The sequence below is a fragment of the Glycine soja genome, chromosome 2 (assembly GCF_004193775.1).
Source record: "Glycine soja cultivar W05 chromosome 2, ASM419377v2, whole genome shotgun sequence".
Taxonomy (NCBI): Eukaryota; Viridiplantae; Streptophyta; class Magnoliopsida; order Fabales; family Fabaceae; genus Glycine; species Glycine soja.
In genome coordinates this window covers 49,145,105-49,164,227 of record NC_041003.1, presented here as the reverse complement: position 1 = coordinate 49,164,227, position 19,123 = coordinate 49,145,105, and the positions used below count along the sequence as shown (strand labels likewise).

Below are 19,123 nucleotides of genomic sequence, written 5' to 3'. Positions count from 1 at the left end.
AAGTATAAAAAATGATGAAATTGAGATTAGCATTTTTCCTTTGTTTGCTGATTATAATTTAAATTGAGGTGATGGTTAACGTAAGTAATGTTTTAATTTTACGATGTTCATGGGAATGAAAGTTTTCTACCTTTAGAGGAAAATAATAAAAATAATTTTTGGATATAAAAGATTTTTGTGAATGTTAATTTGTGAGTAAATGACAATGAATTTTTTCACTTTTATAGGTGTGAATGAATTTTTTCTATGACAATTAGTTATAAAGTTATTAAATTTTATCATGATATTGAAATACATGTATCCTCGTGTTTATCTTCCATAGAAGACAATGCTACTTGAATCTTATGTGGGAATAAGAGGATAATTTGAATTTGAACATGATTTTTTTTCCAATTAGATTTTTTAAAAGGATATATCTTTAGAGGAAAAAAAATAAGATTTAATTGCATTCTTAGAGAGATGTATTGGATTGTGATTTTAAAAAATTATTTTAATAAAAAAAAGTATTTTGGGTTCTAAAAAATTATGTAGAAAAATTGTAACTTATCATATTTAGTTAGTTTTTTTATTATGATTGTGTAATTTGGTAATTTAGATTTTAATTGTGTTAATTTAATTTTTCTTCAAATTATAATCATATCTTTTATCATCAAAAGGGTTTAGATTAGTTGGTTGAGTAGAATTTTAGAGTTGTAAATCGTCTTTATGGTGTTTTTAATTCAAGCGGATAAAAAAAATATATCCTTACATATTGATTTTATTTAATATTTAAAAAGTTGATATAACAAATTAATATATGAAAAGCATAAAAATGTAGCTATTTTTATAAGAACAATAAATATAATACCTTTTTATCTTGAATAAATTAATAAGTTAAATATTAAACAAAAATTGAAGAAAAAAATAATCTCTCTTATCACGTATATAGCATTTTTACGTTCATAGCATTTTTTTTCAACAAAAACAATAAAATCTGAATGAAAAGAAACTTATTGTATATGAAAAAAACCTTACAGACTAAAAAAAAAAAACTGTGTTAGGATTTAGAAGTTAGGACAGAAGAGAAAAAAAAGAAAGAGCTGAAGACGCGATAAGTTTGAAGAGAGGAATCTTGTTCGCCACACTTGATCGTTCAGTCGCGCACCCGCGAATCAGAATTTCAATTCCTTCCATTTCCCCCTAAATTCAAATCCCATAAACCCTCCCTTATATACATTACAGTTACTTGCACCTCAATTCAATTTTCCTTTCAATTTCCATGGAAAACTTCGAAGTACCCTCATTTTCCCTAGGTCTCGACGAAACGCCCCCCCATTCCCCCATCCATCCATCTCCTTCTCCCGCCGACCTACACGTCTCTGACTCCGATCCCGAATCCCGACCCTACCCGCCGCGCCCCCTCCTCAAACGCTTCCGCCGCGACCTCCCGCCGCCGTGCCTCGACGCCGACGACGACATCGAGGAGTTCTCCTCGCAAGAAGATCCCGATCAAGGTCAGGTTAGCTTACACTTCAAATATTTCACCTCTTTCTCTCTCTCTCTGCTTCTCAATTTTAAATAATACTAATATTTTCCCTATTCATAATATTATTAGGGCATGCGTTTCCGTCGGCATGGAATCGGAATCATTCTGTGTGTAGCAGTTCGAAAGTTTCGTTGAATGGTAGCGGAGTTTTGACCCCTCATTCGTGTAGCAACTCTTCTTCTAGGGATAGGAAAAGAAAGGAACTTTCCAATGATGTTCCGGCTTCTTCTAGGTTAGAGACACGGAAGAGTGGCTTGATGTTTCCCAAGTTAAACACTAGTCCTCTCCGAAGGTTTCAATTGATTGATTCCGACTCCGATGATGCTGATGTTGATGTTGGTGCCGATAAAGTTAACCCTAACAGTCATTTGGAACAAGATAAGAAAACTTTGGTTGATTTGAATGGAAATGAGGATCTGTGGAAGGATTTTTCGCCAGTCAAGAATGTTTATGTTAATAGGTTTCAATTGCTTTCGGATTCTGATGATTTGGATGTTGATGTTGGTGCTGCCAACAAAGCTAACCTTGACAGTAATTTAGAAAAAAATAAGAAAACATTGCTTGATGAGGATCTATGGAAGGATTTTTCGCCAGTGAAGAATGTTTCTGTCCCAACTCCGGCCTTCAATGAGATGTGTGAAGAGTACTTTCGTTCTGCCTATTGCAAGGAAGTGGGTGGTGGTGATGTGTCTAAAAGTTTTAATGAGAGGAATCCTGGGGTTAGCTCTAGCTGCCAGAGGGATCAACAGCAACAGGAATCAACGGACCCTGTTCATCCTGCTCATAGTTATTTTTTCCATGAGGATCCGAGAATTCGGCGGTTAGTTTGCAGTCGCCTGCAGAATTTTAATCCACTAGGTACCATCAACACAGTGAATCAGCAACCTAATGTCTCACACATTGATTACATGTAAGTTATAATCCGTGTTTGTATTTTATTTTAATCTTTTGGTAATGATTTAAAAAGAAAGTGGTTGTCATTTTGTATTTCATATTGTTTTAGTGTATTTTGAATTCAGGAGGCAATTTGGCAATGGAGGAGCTTCAAACATGCAGGGAGTTCAAAATGGTCGTGTTAGCAACTCAACAAGGGGAAAAAATAAATCCAGCAATTTGAATGTTGAGGGATATTTTGATGCTTCTGGAGGCTGGATGGATCCCAAATTTGTTTCTCCATTCAGCCACGGGAAATCTTCTAGAAAGAAAGCAACAAAGAGGAATAGCACTAAGAATAGTGTCTCAAAAAGTAATAATAAAACAAACAAATCAAACCCTTCAAACCAATCATCTGAGGGCTGGGTGGAACCCAGGAGCTGCACCAGTTTGCCAAAGGATGCGGGCAAAAGGCGTGTTCAAGCAAGTGGTCAATCTGCTGGTCATTGGTTTACATCACCAGAAGGGAGAAAGGCATGAGAAAAATTCTTAAAAATTTGAAGTTTAATGTTATTAAGTATTGACTGGTTAAATTTATTTACTTTTCTCACGCTAGATGCTGGTCATAAGAAGTTGCGTGAGCTGTTTTGTTGTTGTTTAAAATTGAAATGCAAAAAACCCATACAGTATGTTGCTTAAGATTTATATAGATGCAATGAAATTCAAATTATCACATTACCTAATGCTTTTTTTTTTTGTGTGTGTGGAATCCATGATTTGATGCACAGGATCCTATCATTCCAATATAACTATACAACACTAGATAGTCACACTCAATCTCCCATTGTTTTTGTCAATATTCTTTTGACATCAAGATGAATAGTTATATTGTATTTGATATTAATGTTAGTCAGTACACCAAAAACAACATTAATACTAGTCATGTTACAAACATCTCTTTTGTACTTCAAAGTTTTGCTCCTAGTGCCTATGTATTAATTTTGTAGCATACTATGTCATTGTATTAGATGTTCTAGACACAGCAACAACTCAACAATTACAAACATCAGTGTTTTACATGTCACAGTAGAAACTAAAGATTTAAAGTTGTTATTGCAATGTGAAGGTGCTTTTATGTCTGTAGTTAACTTTCTCATATCCAGAATATGAATTTGTTGCTTTTAATTGATCCAGCAAATTGTAATTTATTCTCTGAACCTGTCTTCCAGCCATGAACATAGACTACTGATATTGCAAATGCTGCTGTTATTTACTCATCTTATAGTCACTCTTTCAATCTTGATATAGTTGTCTTGAATCTCATGTTATTCTGCTGTTATTTACTCATCTTATAGAATAGCAAAATGCTACTGGGATTTGCTCATGTTTTGGTCATTCTTGCAATGATTCCTATATTTTAAAGGTTTGGTTTTTTGAGTCTATGTAGTTTCAAAATCACTAGGAAATGGTCCCTAGTGTTGGGACAAAAATCAGAATGTACACTTAATGGCAGGGATCAATTCCTAGTGGTTTTGAAATTATAGGACCAGAACAAAAATTGAGATAAACTTTTAAGCCTTTTTCCAACCTATCTATTTTGTCATACTGTATCAATCTATCAGAACCTAATTCTTTATTTCCCCCCTGCAGGTTTATGTAAACAAAAGTGGGGAGGAGTTGACAGGCCGCAATGCTTACAGACAGTATCGGAAGGTACATCTACTTGCATTTCATTCTGATGTTTTGTTGTCCTTTAGGTTGTGATGCAGCCCTGAATGCCTTTGATGCTTACAGGAGAGTGGAGCAGGATTCAAGAAATCAAGAAAGAAAACAGGTGCCAAGACGACAAATGCCAAGAAGAGAAACTGAACACTTGATGACAAGACATTTATTCCCCGCCTGGTCCACGTCCCATAATTTACTTGTGATCGTATGACTAGCAATACCCTATAGGTTCAATTCAATTTTGTTAAATTGCCCTAAATTTCCGGTTTCATGTTTTGGATGCGGACAAGGAAGCTAGGAATCCAGCGTGCAGCATCACATGAGGAAACTGAATTAAGGCCTTGTTGCTTAGTGAAGATTTGATGCTAAAAAAATCCTAGCAAGTAGCAAGTAGATATTGGGAGCTTATGTAAGTGGTTCTGTACAGTACACACGGACCTAATGACTTGGGCCATCCTGAAATAATGATTCACTTTTCTTTTATTAGAATCCACAATGATTCTTCGTTTCATTCTTGATTCGCCACTTGGCTCTCTTTGTGCTTATGATCGAGCTTGTTGCGTTGTTCCGTTATTTGTAGATTAAAGATAATAATAATGGAACGATAGGAATGATAGCAAATTTTAAGTAAATGAAGACATCGAGAGGACCTTTCTTTCGTCTATCTTGAGTTAAGGATAGGAGATGCTTTTGTCTGAATTCTTTGGGCTTTTGGGTTGCTGTTTATTCTGTCTATTGGTTCCATTTCATGATGTGTTATAATGCATATTTACCAAATAAATACTGAAGTTTGCAGACGATGTAAACTTAAATTAGGACACAATATTTGTGAGCGTAAACTTAAATTAGGACATACGTGTACAGATTAAAAAAATTGGGAATTTTCACCCGAAAAAAAGAAATGGAATTTAATTTTCCAAAATCCGTATAAACTTTTAATTTTTTTATAATAAAATTGCCTTTGTTAATAACCAATAAAGATAAAGGTGGTGATGATTAGTTTTCTGCTTGTCTTCACGCTTCAAAACTGATATACTAAGGGCAACATCCCACAATTATATCTATTCACCTATTTATTGTTGTATCTGTTCTTTGTCTTGGGGTGGAAGAGAATCTGCAGACATTGATTGGATACTCTACAATGCAACTTAACAAATCTCTTGTAGCTTGTGGTCTTCCTTCTGTGTCTTTATACCGAAACTCAATTGGAAGATGGATAATGTAAACAAGAAGTATGGCGTATGAAACATGGAGATCGGAGAAACAAAAGTAACCTGTTTTAGATCATCCAGTTTTGAAGAGCAAGCATCTACAGTTTCATCATCACCATCATCATAAAGCCAATCCTCTCGGGTTCGCTTGAAAAGCTTAACAGAAATTTGCCATTCGTTCTTTTTTTTTATTAAGTGAAATTGTCATTCTATACGTCAGCACTTGATCTATTTTGTCTCTTAACATAGAGAGGTTAATTATTATTGTTTGTCAATTTTGTCTCTTAATTTTTTATTTTACTTATTTATTATCTATTTTTTAAATTAAAATTGTATTATTGTTAAATAAAACAATAATAATATAAATAGGTAAAGTATATTAAATTTACCTAACATAATATTAATAAATAAGTAAAAACTGATAAAAATGCAAGGAATAAAGAAGTAAAATGAAATGAATATATTAAATTTACCTAACAATAATAATATGAACAAGTAAAATATATTAAATTAATTTAACAAATTTCACCAACCACTTGAGTGTTTTTTTGGTGAATTTAATATTATGCTTTTTTTTTTTGGTAAATTTAATATTGACTTAAATGTAATTTTGATCCTCTTATTTTGTTTAATCAATAATTTTTGTCCATTTATTTCAAAATTAAGACATTTGGTCTTCTTATTTTAAAAATTTAGTGATTTTAGTTCTCTCATTTCAATTTAAAAATATGCACTTCTTTTATTTTGAAAAATAATCCTCCTATTTTATAAAAATTACAATTTTAGTCAAAATTTTAATTTTTTTTATGTTTTATTTCTTTTCTTTTGATCCAATTGAACCCTAAGTCTAACATATTCATTTAAGGTAATATCAAAAAACAATTTAATTAATTTAAAAGTAAGAAATAAAACAGAAAAATTAAAAATAAAACCATACATGTGAATTTTCTAAAATATAATGATCATACTTACATATTTTTAAAAATATGAAATTAAATATTTGTATTTTGAAATAGATAGAACGAATTCCGGATTGAATTTAAAATAGCCAAACTAGGACCAACAACTTCGTACCAAAAAAAAAAAACGGACCAATGAATGGTTGGTCAGCGTTTGAGTGTGAATATGTGAAGATGATGAACATAAATTTTCCCCATACTTTTCTGGTCCCCCGGAATTGGCAGGATCCATGTGTTTTTTTAATTTTATCGGTAAATATTAATAATTAATTTTGTTAGAATGTTAACGGGAAGTGTTCGAGCCCCTTTTTCTTTCTTTTTCAATTTATCATTAAATTAATCTTATAACTCGTTTAACTAAATAAATAATCATACCAAAAAATAATGAAATGATAAGAACTTCGTCAATTTGAAAGTTTGACCCTCCAAAGAAAGTAAATCTAGGAATTAAGTGACATTTAAAGCAGTTAACTTACAATATCAAGGAAGAATATGAGAGGATGAAAATAGATTAGACTTGTTAGCTAACTAAGCTTATTGCAAGGATTTAGCTATATGGTACCAATTTATGCATATTGCAGCAGTTAACAAGACTTCCTTTAAGAAGAACCTCACTCAAGCTATATGGAAGATGTGCCTCAGCTAAGAAGAATTGGTTCTGAGTCTTCTGACCCTGAAAATTTTCAATGCAGCATACATGTTGTGCAGCATTTTGACATAGTCATCAATCTTGTCAGCCTTCCAATTTTCAGTACTTAGAGGAAGATACTTGACAGTGAGAGGTGCTGGTCAAACATGCAAACTTCCTTTCCTCCATGCTGGATGAGTACCTGTCAGGACCATTGGAACAATTGGAAGGCGCGATTGCAGTGCTAAATGAACAAAACCCTGCATGAAAAAGTGAAAAGAATAATGGGTTATGATTCATGAAGCATAACCAAAATGACTGCAGCAAATCTAGATGACTAAATTCATGCATTCTGCAGATTATGACCATATTGACATCTTTAGAATATATGGATACTCATAATTTTTTTAGAATATATGGATACATTATATACAACTAGACAGGTGATGATATTTCATAATCTGCATCAAAATCATAGATAACAACTTTTATATTTGTAGATTCTAGTATATTCTCACCATTGCCTGCCTTCTTTTAATGTATTCAAAAAATTTGATGAGAATATGCTCGAAATAGTAAACATTTTTATATGCGGCTTCTCACCATTGCCTTTTCTTAATTTATTCAAAAGAATTTGCTCAAAATGGTAAATACTTTTATATTTGTAGATTCTAGTATATATTATGATATATGGTAAAATGATTAATTTTATAAAAATTACTTTAGAATATAAATTATTATATAAATTGACTTTTAAGTTTTGTAATAATTATGTTAAATGATTTTTAATTAAATGAAAATTTTGACATTATATGAAATTATTATTTATACAAAATTATTTTGACAAAAGGTTTATCTACACGATCAAGCAAATTAATTGATAAAACTATTTTAAATTGAGGTTTAAATATTTTTTTAATCCTTACAATTTTTTTGTCCGTATAATTTTTTTAATTCTTATAAATCATGTTTATTTTATTTTGTCTTTAAAACACTTTGACTAATGGAAAAACATTATCTAAAATATTATTAAGACAAAAAACAAAAAAATATAATTTGTAAGGATTAAAATAAAAAATAAATTACAAAGACTAAAAAATATTTAAATCTTAAATTAATCAAAAAAATTGCGGTTTAAATTTATATAGATGCATCTATATTGAAAATTCAATTTAATAATATTGAACTATTTTATCATATTAGTTGTGTGTTATTTATTAATGCGTAAGCTGTTGGTGAATGTTTACGTAAAAATATTTCGTAGTATCAATAAATTAAGCTCTTAAAATTCAACAAAAGAAAATTAAGCTCTTAAAGATTTTAGATGAAAAATACTTTATTTATTATGAATTGGAAATACCAGTTAAGATGTCTTTTAAAGAGGCTTGCATTTTATTATTAAACTGGATGAAAGGAGTAGGTTACGTTGATCGGATTGTCCATGTATTTTGTATATGCATTATGCTATTTTGACTTTTGTAACACTTTTGGACATTTTAGGAATTTCTCAAGTCATTATGGTTAGGTGCTTTTGAGCCACATGTCGTTGGACAACACTTTCTACTTTATTCAAGATTGATCGACAATGTTGTTTTTTTATCATTTATTTTTTAATGAATAGCTTTTTACCGAAAAAGAAATAAAATAAATTCCTAAATTTGGTAAACGTTGTTGTGGGTGTTTGGGACTTTGTGTTCAGAGAAAAAGTTTGTGATATAATATTACGATTTTGTTATTTTATCATTGGATCAATTTTAAATATTTTAGTTATGTGATATATTATATTATAGTTATTTAAAAACAATTTTTTTTAATTTCATAATTTTTATATGCCATGAATATAAATATATTTTCTTAGTTTGAGGAACTAATATAATAATATTTTACACATTCAGAATCAAATTAGTGTTTTAAACTTTTACTTTTTTTTAAAAAAAAGAGTGTACAAAAAGAATGGCCATGGACTAATCGGGCCAGCCCAATGATTCATCACTCGGCCCATTACGTAGCTTGTCGTCGTTCACAAATGAAGCTTTAACCGCCAACAAGTCTAGGCACTGCAATGAAGCTCTTTCTGCCGCAACAACACACAAACCATAAACCTAAACCCCAACGTTCCTTTTGATCTTCATCTTCGTCTTCGCCTTCAAGCTTGAGCAATGAGAAGACCGAAATCGAGGGAGTTTCGGAAGCAACAGCGAGTTTCAGAGGAGGAAGAGATAAACCTCTTGAATTCATGGATCCAGTTCCAGCCACCGGATTCCGGTTCGAACCCAATGTCGCTTCCGCCTCTCCCCAAAAACTCCCCCGTTGGCCGCCTCGACGACGACGACACCTACTCGCGCTACGCCGGCGCGTCGAGGTTCGAGCAATTCCCGCTTTCCAAGAAAACAAAGGACGCCCTGCGAGAATCCAAGTTCGTGGTCATGACCGACATCCAGAGAGCGTCTCTCCCCCACGCGCTCTGTGGCCGCGACATCCTCGGCGCCGCCAAAACTGGCTCCGGTAAAACCCTCGCTTTCATTATCCCTGTAAGTGCTTCATTTCTCAGCTCCATTCACTTCGGATTAGGGTTCCTTATTTATTTTTTAACTAATACGAATATATTATATATTGTGATAATAATAATAATATAATCCGAAGGTTTGCTCAAAAGTGAAAAAATCTATCGTAAATATTGTGATATTTATGCTTATTATTATTTGTTTATGGTGGATTCTGAATGCAAATATTGTGATAATAGTATAACTATATAATCATAGCATTTACTATTTACTAACGAGTAGAGAAACCAAGATAAACTAAACTGACACATGTTTAGGCAAGGTCATTGATTTAATATATAGTGGATGAATAGATGGTATCTTGAACTGTGATATTTGTGCTTATTGTTATTTATTTATGGTGGATTATGGATAATAGGTGTTGGAGAAGTTGCATAGAGAGAGATGGGGACCTGAAGATGGGGTTGGCAGCATCATCATATCTCCTACGAGAGAATTGGCTGCTCAGCTGTTTGATGTGTTGAAGGTTGTTGGCAAACACCATAATTTTAGTGCTGGCCTTCTCATTGGTGGTCGAAAAGACGTTGACATGGAGAAAGAACGTGTAAATGAGCTCAACATATTGATTTGCACGCCAGGTAGACTGCTGCAACACATGGATGAAACTCCCAACTTTGATTGTTCACAGATGCAGGTCAGAATAACCTTTTTTCTTATATGGGATAGATTAACCTAATTCTGACTCTGAAATTATGGCTACAATTAAGTCCTTTGTTTTATTATATCACTCTCTGTTTCCTTGTGTCTGTTTTTAATTGTACTTGGGTATGTCAAGATTTTCCTGCCTTAATAGCCTTCAGAAAATTTGCTTCCGTGCATAGGTGATTTAGCAACAGTGGTTGAAGCAGAGTATAGGTGCCATTTAATTTTTGTATGCTTTAGCCCTTGTAAAGCATAATTTTTTAATTTTGTCTTCCAAAGTACATGTTTATTTGGGTCAAACAAGATAACAGATATGTATCATTAGATTTGGTCAATATAGCTGATGGTTGGGTGGACTTCCTGGATATAGGTTTTGGTACTAGATGAAGCTGATCGGATTCTAGACAGTGGGTTCAAGAAGGAACTAAATGCAATCATTTCCCAACTACCAAAGCGTAGACAAACCTTGCTTTTCTCTGCAACTCAAACAAAGTCAATTCAAGATCTCGCAAGACTAAGTTTGAAGGATCCAGAGTATCTGAGTGTGCACGAAGAATCTGTGACTTCCACTCCTACTCTGTTGAAGCAAATCGTGATGATTGTTCCCCTGGAACAGAAGTTAGATATGTTGTGGAGTTTCATAAAGACACATCTACAGTCCAAAACACTTGTCTTTCTTTCAAGCTGTAAACAGGTAACTCCACTTCTCTTTCCTGTTTCAAGAAATTCTTTTCCTTGTTGAACGGAATTGCATGTTATAGGCTTCTATTACAATTTTACTGTCATGCTTCTTCAAAAGTTGCACCCTTTGATGCTTAGCCAATGCATATGGCTACTGGCTAGTCATCATTTTCAAGATTTTTTGTGCAATTTGAGGGAATGTAATTTGATTTTATGATTGAAACTTGAAAGTTGTCTCATTAGTTTCATATTCAATGGCCAAGTAAATAATTGTTTTGTTGTATTTGTAACTACATGGTGTAGTTCACATGCATAGAACTTCAGTTATGGTTTTCAGTTGTGCTGGTTATGGTTATTGTAATAAGAATTTTTTTAAAGGATTCTTAGGATGAATTTGTCCATAATTCTTTCATGTTAGCAGGGAAAATGTTTAAGATGTGTTTTTTGGTGCAAATTCCCTCTCTTGAGCTTGACTATCTTCCATAACGTTCACATCCCTGCTTAATAGGTAAAATTTGTCTTTGAAGCATTTAAGAAATTGCACCCTGGCATACCATTGAAGTGCCTTCATGGGAGGATGAAACAGGAAAGAAGAATGGCAATATATTCTGAGTTTTGTGAGAAGCGCTCAGTTCTCTTTTCAACTGATGTGGCTGCAAGAGGCCTTGATTTTAATAAGGCAGTTGACTGGGTTGTTCAGGTGAGTTTCATCCTGCTTTTGGTTTCCTGTCTTGGAGCAAGTCTTAGGGCTTTGAGGTGTGGGGTGTTGGAAGCAAAAAACTTGTTTTTATGTTCAGTCTCACTTCTCTCTTGCATTTGTAGGTGGATTGTCCTGAAAATGTAGCTTCTTACATACATAGAGTTGGTCGCACTGCTCGATATAAATCTGATGGAAAGTCAGTTTTATTTCTGTTGCCTTCAGAAATTCAAATGCTTGAAAAGTTAAAAGCCGCAAAGGTTCCAGTGCATTTTAATAAGGTACAATTTCCCTGCAAATTAATTGTATGCGTGCAATTCCAATTTTCATTTGGACATCAAGATGTCAGTTTTAAAATCTGGTTCACTTCAGTCTTATGTTTGTCTGACATTTGCTTTCCATGCTTTTGCAATTGTTGATTATTCAGCCAAGGAAAGAACTACTGCAACCAGTTTCTAGCTTGTTGGCATCTTTATTGGTCAAATACCCAGACATGCAGCATCGGGCTCAAAGGGCATTCATCACATATTTGAGATCCATCCATATCCAAAAGGATAAAGACATATTTGATGTTATGAAACTACCTATTGACGAGTATTCAGCATCATTAGGTTTACCAATGACCCCCAAAATCCGTTTTCTAAATCAGAAAATTAAATCTAAAGATGTGTCAACAAAATCAATTTTAGTTGAACCAGAGGATTCAGACAAGGAAACTATCTTTGAGGTTTCAAGGAAGAAGCTAGACACAGTTGCTTTCAAGGATGAGGAAACCGAAAATGATCTTCTTCAGTTAGCTGATACTGCAAATGAAGGCGAAGTGAAGTCATCTGAAATTGAAGAAATAATGTATGCTACCTTATACATGTTTACAGTAGTACTGATAAAAAAATTAGGCTGCTTTCTGATAATACTGCATTAGTTTCTTTATATATGATTATGGAAAGGGGCTAGACTAGTCTTCTAGTTTCAAATTGCTGGGGCAAATTGATATTTGAATACAACACCTTATGATGTGGCTAATAGAAAAAAAAATTCAAACTTGGTGTTGGGTATAAAGTTGGATCTATTATATTTCTTGGCAGGAGCCATTCATGTGGAGCTTTGAATTTCTTCCTCCATTCTTGTTCTTACCAATTTGGTTCTTTCCTATGCAGACCAGCAACTCGTGTATTGAAGAAAAAGAAACTCAAGATTAATGTACACAGGCCACTTGGGACTAGGGTTGTATTTGACGATGAAGGCCACACACTTCCTCCACTAGCCAGGATAGCTGACACACAAAGTGGCAAAGAAATGTTGCTTGATCCAGGTATGCCCTTACTTTTCAACTGAAGCTGGAATGGTGAAATTGTTGCTTATACATGTGTATACATGTCATTTCTTTCCTTGTTTTCATAGTTTTGTGAAAATAATAAAAAATGTTTTAAAAATGTTAAATAAATATATAGCTACTCACTTGTTTACCAATTAGAAAACCCTTTTGTATTTTCTGCAATCGTTGTTGAATTTGAGAACCTGATCATGGCTAGATCTCATTCTCATCAAATCACTATATACCATTTTGGTCTTCAGAGCATTGAAGTAGTTACTTACATGTATGTTCTTACTTCATAAGCATGGGCTATATTTTACATTTTTGCCACATCATCTTTATGTCTTGATGCAGAACAAAAAGCTGAATACTATAGAAGGATGCGAGATGATTTGAAGAAGGCTGACAAGGAAGACAAACTTATAGAACGTCAGCGGCTTAGAGAAAAAAGAATCAAGCAGAAGATGAAATGGAAGGCTGGGAATGCGGAAGAGGACGACCAAGATGATATATCTGGGTCAGAAGGAGATGAAACTGTTGATAGACTGCATAAAAAGAGTAAAGTATACTTTGATAGTGACTCTGACGAGGGTGAAAGAAATGAAGTCACAGGAAATGCACGTACAAGTACTGGCGGGGTTACTTTGGAGGAGCAAGAAGCTCTGGCTTTGAAATTGTTAAATTCCATGCACTCATAGGACGTGCATAATTCAGTTATATGACATTTTTTGACAAAAACACGTGAAAAATATAATTTTTTGCGGAGGTTTTATGAACAATGAATTTTGCGGCGAATTGATCTCAAATTTAATCAGTCAAATCATTTTCAAGAAACAGAGATATAGAATCATCAATTTTCTGGTTTTATTTATATTAACAAACGCAAAAATCTTTTTGGAATTAAGCGCATAATGAGATAATCCTTATGTGCGTACCAGACATGAAGATATTAGTATTATTGGGAGATATTTATAATAGTTATACTACAAAAAATATGACTCAATTCTTATATAAATAGAATAATTTAATGTTGTATCGCATATTTTGCTATTTGATCAACTTCCTCGTATTTGACTCACTACCGCAGTATAATTTTAATCGTTTACTGGAAAAAATCTACCACCAAAATAGTGTCTTTGTTCTCTACCTTAGTAGACGTCCAATGAAATCCATAGAAATGTCAGATCAAATGTGTAGAAATAGGCAGTGGCTACAATAGCCTGGCTGAAGACAAGGTTTCGTATTTATTACGCTGAGAAATATGACATGCTGATCAAGTTTCTGAATATCCTTCATTCATTCCCTCCTAATGAGACATGTTATCGTCAATTTGTGAACCAGCTCCTGCTACTTATAGAACCGCCAGTTGAATTTTATCGGTTGATTTCTAGTTGACACTTGAGCAAGGACTTCGTGGTTGGTACATAGAATCCATTTTAAATTTTAATGGCCCTTTCCACAATTTCTTCAATAACTTCATATTCATACCTACAAAAGCGCAATGCTTTTTTTTTGTTTACTACATACATAAAAAAAATAGTAATTGGCACACAACAAAATACAGAGTATGTGTTGTACCCGGTTTCAAAGGTCCATCCTTTCAAGTTTGCGGCTTCAAACAAAGCTGATCTCCATTTCTGTACCTTCTCAGAGTCCTTACCCAACATATTTTCATGTTCAGTCATGGCTTCACCATAACTATTTCTTTGACGCCTTATATCCCTGGGCTCCACTTTGTAAAATATGGGCCAAACCAGTTGGTTTTTCATCTTCATGCATTCAAGGATTGCCAAAAGCTCATCAAGACACGACGAGGAATGTGCATAATTTTTAGAAAATACAATGATTGAAAGCCTTGATTTTCCAATAGTGGATTGTGAAATCTGGTCCCCATCATCATTCATGTAGGTTTTGAAACCACTCCGGCTCAAGGCATTGTAGAGAAAACCTGTAAAGGAGTACCGAGTATCTCTTCCACAGAAACTCAGAAAAACATCATTGCGGGGAACGGTCTTGGTGACCCAATCCACGATCTCTTCCACAAATTGATATTCATATTGGTCCCTACAAAAAGGTACCAGGCATTCATGTACAGTCTTGATCAGAATTCTTGATTACTAGTATGACAAAATTAAGACCGAGTAATCAATCTGCACGATATAAAGATCGTGACACAAAATACAAAATTACACTGAAACTTGAAACGAAACCTTAACTTTGCTGATGTTGCTTACCATAGTGTTTGGATGGGGAAATGCAGGGGAGGGGATTTAAAAACATTTTAGCTATATTGACTAAGATATCTTCATTTATATTTTGAAGTCTAATATTAACAGGAAAATTGAATTTTAAAATTTCTCTTCTTCCCTTGTGAACTAAACAAGAAAAGATTTATTTTTCCTCTCCTCTTCCTACCTAAACAATCTTCCCTCCATCAAACCAATCAGACTCGTACTTGTACCATAAATTTTAATGTGATGGTTTTTTGAATAGGCAATCAAAGTTTCTAATGCCACTTCGAAGCAAATTCATTCATTGTCAAACATTATAGTGTTGTTTGGATGCCAAAAGCATTTTCACTCTAAAAAATAATAAGGTATATAAATCAAGGAAAAAACTTAATACAATATCACAAATGTTGGTGGTGTGTTACAATTAAAATGGAAGTTTGCATGACTTGCGCAAAAACAATAGGCATAAGTTACTAGACGAAATTTTGCTTTTGATTAAAAGATGTTATACCTAGATTTGTCTATAAATAAATGATCAATACTATTTAGTGTTGATGAATGATTAAGGAACCAAAAGCAATTATTTTCATTAAAACGTGTAAAATTATGTTACTTATAATTTTTTTGTCACAATAAATATTTTGTTTGTTTGTTAATCAATGTATTAGCAAACACTCATTAAGAAGATTCTAAATAAACTGATTGATAGCCATATTACTAATCTCCTCCACATAAGACCCAATGATTATGGAAGTTACATGTACATACCCAGTACTGGAGAAACAGAAGGCGGTCAAGTTGGCGACATGAGACAAAACTGAGCTCCACTGGAGCACTTTGTCGGAGCTCTTTCCGAAACGATGTTGGTGTTGAAGCATGGCTTGGCCAAATGTATTTAGCTGATCTCTTACATCGGACTGGTCGACGTCGTAAAAGATTGGCAAAATGAGTTGGTTTTTGGTATTCATACAGCGATGGATGTGGACAAGTTGATCAAGGCAGCAGGTGGAGGAGGCAAAGTATGGTGAGAAAACGACGATTGAAATCCTTGATGCTTCCATTGCAGTGAGAATAGCGGTTGCGATTTTGTCGCCACGTCTCAACTTGCCATTCTCCATGTAAGTCTTGAATCTGGCGCTCTGTAAAGCGTGATAGAGAGTACCTGTGAAGCTGTGGCGTGTCTCTGCCTCATTGAAACACAAGAAGACATCGAAGGGCCCCTTGGCCTCCTCGCTGCCGATGCCACTGCCGCCACCCTTATTTGCCATCCTAATCAAATGCTTTCACCTACTTTCTTCAATTATTCACTGGACCCAACCAACTTGTCATAATTATTTATAGTTATCTTCTTAGCTTACTTTTTAAAAACTAATAAATAAAAAAATTAATTTTATGATTGTTAATTTTTGTTTGTTTTTTAATTCATATTGTAAAAATTAATTATTGTTATATGAAAAAAATTAAAATAATAATTATATTTAAATATTTTTTTCTTACATGCTAATTATAATAAGAAAAAAAAGAAAAGTAATTATTTCACTTTCGATTGAGTTTTTTAAAAAATAATAATAATTGACTTGACCTCTCCACTCAATGTCCAATGTCTCCCCCCTTCTCTTGTCACTTTATTTTTCACATATTGAAAATGAAAAAAAAAAAAAAGTTGAGTTTAACATAAGGGACTATTAGTCTCTCTCTCGTGACAATATGATAAATCAAAGTTTAAACTTCTGTTAAAATCATATTTAATATCCAAGTTGATTAGAAATTAAAAAAAATGAATATTTAAATAAGTCAAGTCAAGCTTATCGGCTGAGAAGCCAAGGGTTTTTTTAATCAGATTATACGTAGGGAGCTAACTGAGGGAGGCATTTTTTGTACCGAGATGCGCATTAATGAAAAATGAATAATGAATAAGAACACGAGGCAGGGCAGAGGAGAAGGCCTTGTGATTCATCATGACGAATGAACCCAACAACAAGTACGATGTTTTTCTGTGTTTAGTTGGCCCAGATACCCGCTACACCTTCGCTGGTAATCTCTATAATGCTTTGCGCCGCAACAGAATCAATACCTTTTTCACAGAAGATAATCATCATGATGAGCTACTACTCATGAATGGCGACCAAATTTCACCCTTTGCTCTAAGAGCAATTAAAGAATCAAACTTGTTAATTGTTGTTCTCTCTCCAAACTACGCATCATCCCCAAGGAATCTTGATGAATTTGTGGCCATCGTTCGGTGTATAAAGAGGAAGAAGCAACTGCTGCTTCCCGTCTTTTACAAAGTGGAACGAGGGGAAATAATGGATGCAATATTTAGTGGACCTGATCAACAAGCGCTCTGTGTATTCGAAGAAAGATTTGGAGATTACAAAGAGAGGGTGAATGAATGGAAGGACGCCTTGCTAGAAGTCTACGGTTGGACTGCTATGGAATACCAAAATGGGTATGTAAGTAATATGCTTGCAAATTTTATTTACTTTTTAGTTAATAAAGTTATCTTGTCTTGTCTACTAGCATAGCACCAGTTCTTAGTTACTTATTTTATTTGCAACCTCTGCTCGTCTCATTATCGTTTTAGAAAGTGATACAAATGGATGGGGTGTTGTGGATTTTTAAAAATTAAAGGTTCTGTTTCCTGTTTCAGTGTAGTATAGTTCTGATTTTGTTGTGCTTGAGTTGGCCTGATAATTAAAGGGACTTGTACACTGATTTTATAGGTCCGGATACGAATATGAATTCATCCGAGAGATTGTTGATATAGCCAAGAGGCGCCAGCGCCGCCGATATGATGTTTTTCTGAGTTTTAGGGGAAGAGATACCCGCCACTCTTTCACAGGTTTTCTCTATAAAGCCTTTTGCCGGGAGGGATTCTACGTCTTCATGGATGATGAGGGATTGGAGGGTGGGAATCAAATTTCACCTACGATTATGGGAGCAATTGAAAGATCAAGGCTTTCAATTGTAGTGTTCTCTGAAAACTATGGGTATTCCACGTGGTGTCTTGATGAACTTTCCAAGATCATTGAGTGCGTGAAAACCAGGAATCAAATGGTTTGGCCAATATTTTACAATGTGGAAAAGTCCGATGTATGCAATCAAACAAAAAGTTATGGTGATGCCATGACTGCCCAGGAGAAAAGATTTGGAAAGGACTCTGGGAAGGTGCATAAATGGAGGTCTGCTTTGTCTGAAATCGCCAACTTGGAAGGAGAGCATCTCAGGGAAAATCAGTATGTAATGCTTTTAATTAATTTTGGCTGATCAAGTTAATTTGTTGTTTATTAATGTCTATTAGTTCTAGTTGCTGATTAAATGACTATTAATCCCTTAATAATATGCCTCCCTCTTGACCATCTGTGAAATGGTCAAATAAATGGTAAATAGGAAATGTATAGTTCTTGTCCTAGACATGGAGTTTTGTTTGCTGTTTGGTTTGGTGCGGTCTTGTATTTTGTACGATAATCCATATAAGCGAGAAGATTAATTACTCAAGCTTAATGTGTTAAAAGGCCTTGTACTTGTGTAGGTACCAATATGAATTTATCGAAAGGATTGTGGAAAAGGCCATTAATATACCAAGTCCTTGCTCCAATGACAGCTACGAGGAAGAGTCAAGAGTGTCAAAATGCACGCATTGGGAGATTGGGAGCTGTGTAGTCAGCTGATAGTGACATCAGCAAGCAGCCTTGAATTTATGTGTGCTTAACGATGTTGTTACTATATCCAGTTCAATTCTCAAGGTTTATTATGTTCCTTTTACATCTTGTGTAATTCTTGAGGTCTCGTGTTTTTCTTTTTTTTTGGTGTGTACCAAGGTCCAAGGATTATGTCTGAGATTAACATCTCCCTTTTAATACTACTACTCTCCCTCACTCTCTCACTAGCTAACAACAAACCAAGAAGAAGCTGTGATAACTATTCATGAGGCAGAATATCAAATAAGAAAAAATATATACATTGAAGAGATACAATAATGAAATAATAAAAGCTTAAACATTTAGTATGCGTCAAAAACTTAATAAAAAAAAAGTTTTCAAAGATAATGAAATGATAAAGCTTAAAAATG

The 19,123-nt window shown here is 33.9% G+C and overlaps 4 protein-coding genes across 5 annotated transcripts; 3 read left to right on the top strand and 1 right to left on the bottom strand.

Annotated features, from left to right (window-relative positions):
* Nucleotides 1-1,026: 1,026 nt before the first annotated feature.
* On the top strand, nucleotides 1,027-4,644 carry LOC114402233. Its single transcript, XM_028364731.1, has 5 exons — nucleotides 1,027-1,493; nucleotides 1,595-2,435; nucleotides 2,545-2,932; nucleotides 4,049-4,111; nucleotides 4,193-4,644. Exons 1-5 carry the CDS (start codon nucleotides 1,259-1,261, stop codon nucleotides 4,265-4,267), a joined length of 1,602 nt encoding a protein of 533 aa, XP_028220532.1. The 5' UTR covers nucleotides 1,027-1,258; the 3' UTR covers nucleotides 4,268-4,644.
* Nucleotides 4,645-8,963: 4,319 nt separating this feature from the next.
* On the top strand, nucleotides 8,964-13,654 carry LOC114402197 (DEAD-box ATP-dependent RNA helicase 32-like). The gene is made up of 8 exons (XM_028364698.1): nucleotides 8,964-9,452; nucleotides 9,844-10,119; nucleotides 10,498-10,821; nucleotides 11,317-11,508; nucleotides 11,631-11,786; nucleotides 11,933-12,354; nucleotides 12,663-12,817; nucleotides 13,175-13,654. The coding sequence occupies exons 1-8, from the start codon at nucleotides 9,081-9,083 to the stop codon at nucleotides 13,516-13,518; spliced, it is 2,241 nt and encodes a 746-aa protein (XP_028220499.1). The 5' UTR covers nucleotides 8,964-9,080; the 3' UTR covers nucleotides 13,519-13,654.
* Nucleotides 13,655-13,801: 147 nt separating this feature from the next.
* Nucleotides 13,802-16,358, bottom strand: LOC114402219. Of its 2 annotated transcripts, XM_028364721.1 has the most exons (3): nucleotides 15,820-16,356; nucleotides 14,399-14,884; nucleotides 13,805-14,308 (listed from the first exon to the last, which is right to left on the bottom strand). In XM_028364721.1, exons 1-3 carry the CDS (start codon nucleotides 16,317-16,319, stop codon nucleotides 14,257-14,259), a joined length of 1,038 nt encoding a protein of 345 aa, XP_028220522.1. In that variant the 5' UTR covers nucleotides 16,320-16,356; the 3' UTR covers nucleotides 13,805-14,256. The 2 variants fall into 2 exon arrangements, with proteins under 2 accessions (XP_028220516.1, XP_028220522.1); XM_028364715.1 differs by having other exon boundaries at nucleotides 13,802-14,884; nucleotides 15,820-16,358.
* A 521-nt stretch (nucleotides 16,359-16,879) lies between these two features.
* Nucleotides 16,880-18,929, top strand: LOC114402208 (disease resistance protein RPP5-like). Its single transcript, XM_028364706.1, has 3 exons — nucleotides 16,880-17,500; nucleotides 17,775-18,287; nucleotides 18,584-18,929. The coding sequence occupies exons 1-3, from the start codon at nucleotides 17,010-17,012 to the stop codon at nucleotides 18,720-18,722; spliced, it is 1,143 nt and encodes a 380-aa protein (XP_028220507.1). The 5' UTR covers nucleotides 16,880-17,009; the 3' UTR covers nucleotides 18,723-18,929.
* Nucleotides 18,930-19,123: the final 194 nt, after the last annotated feature.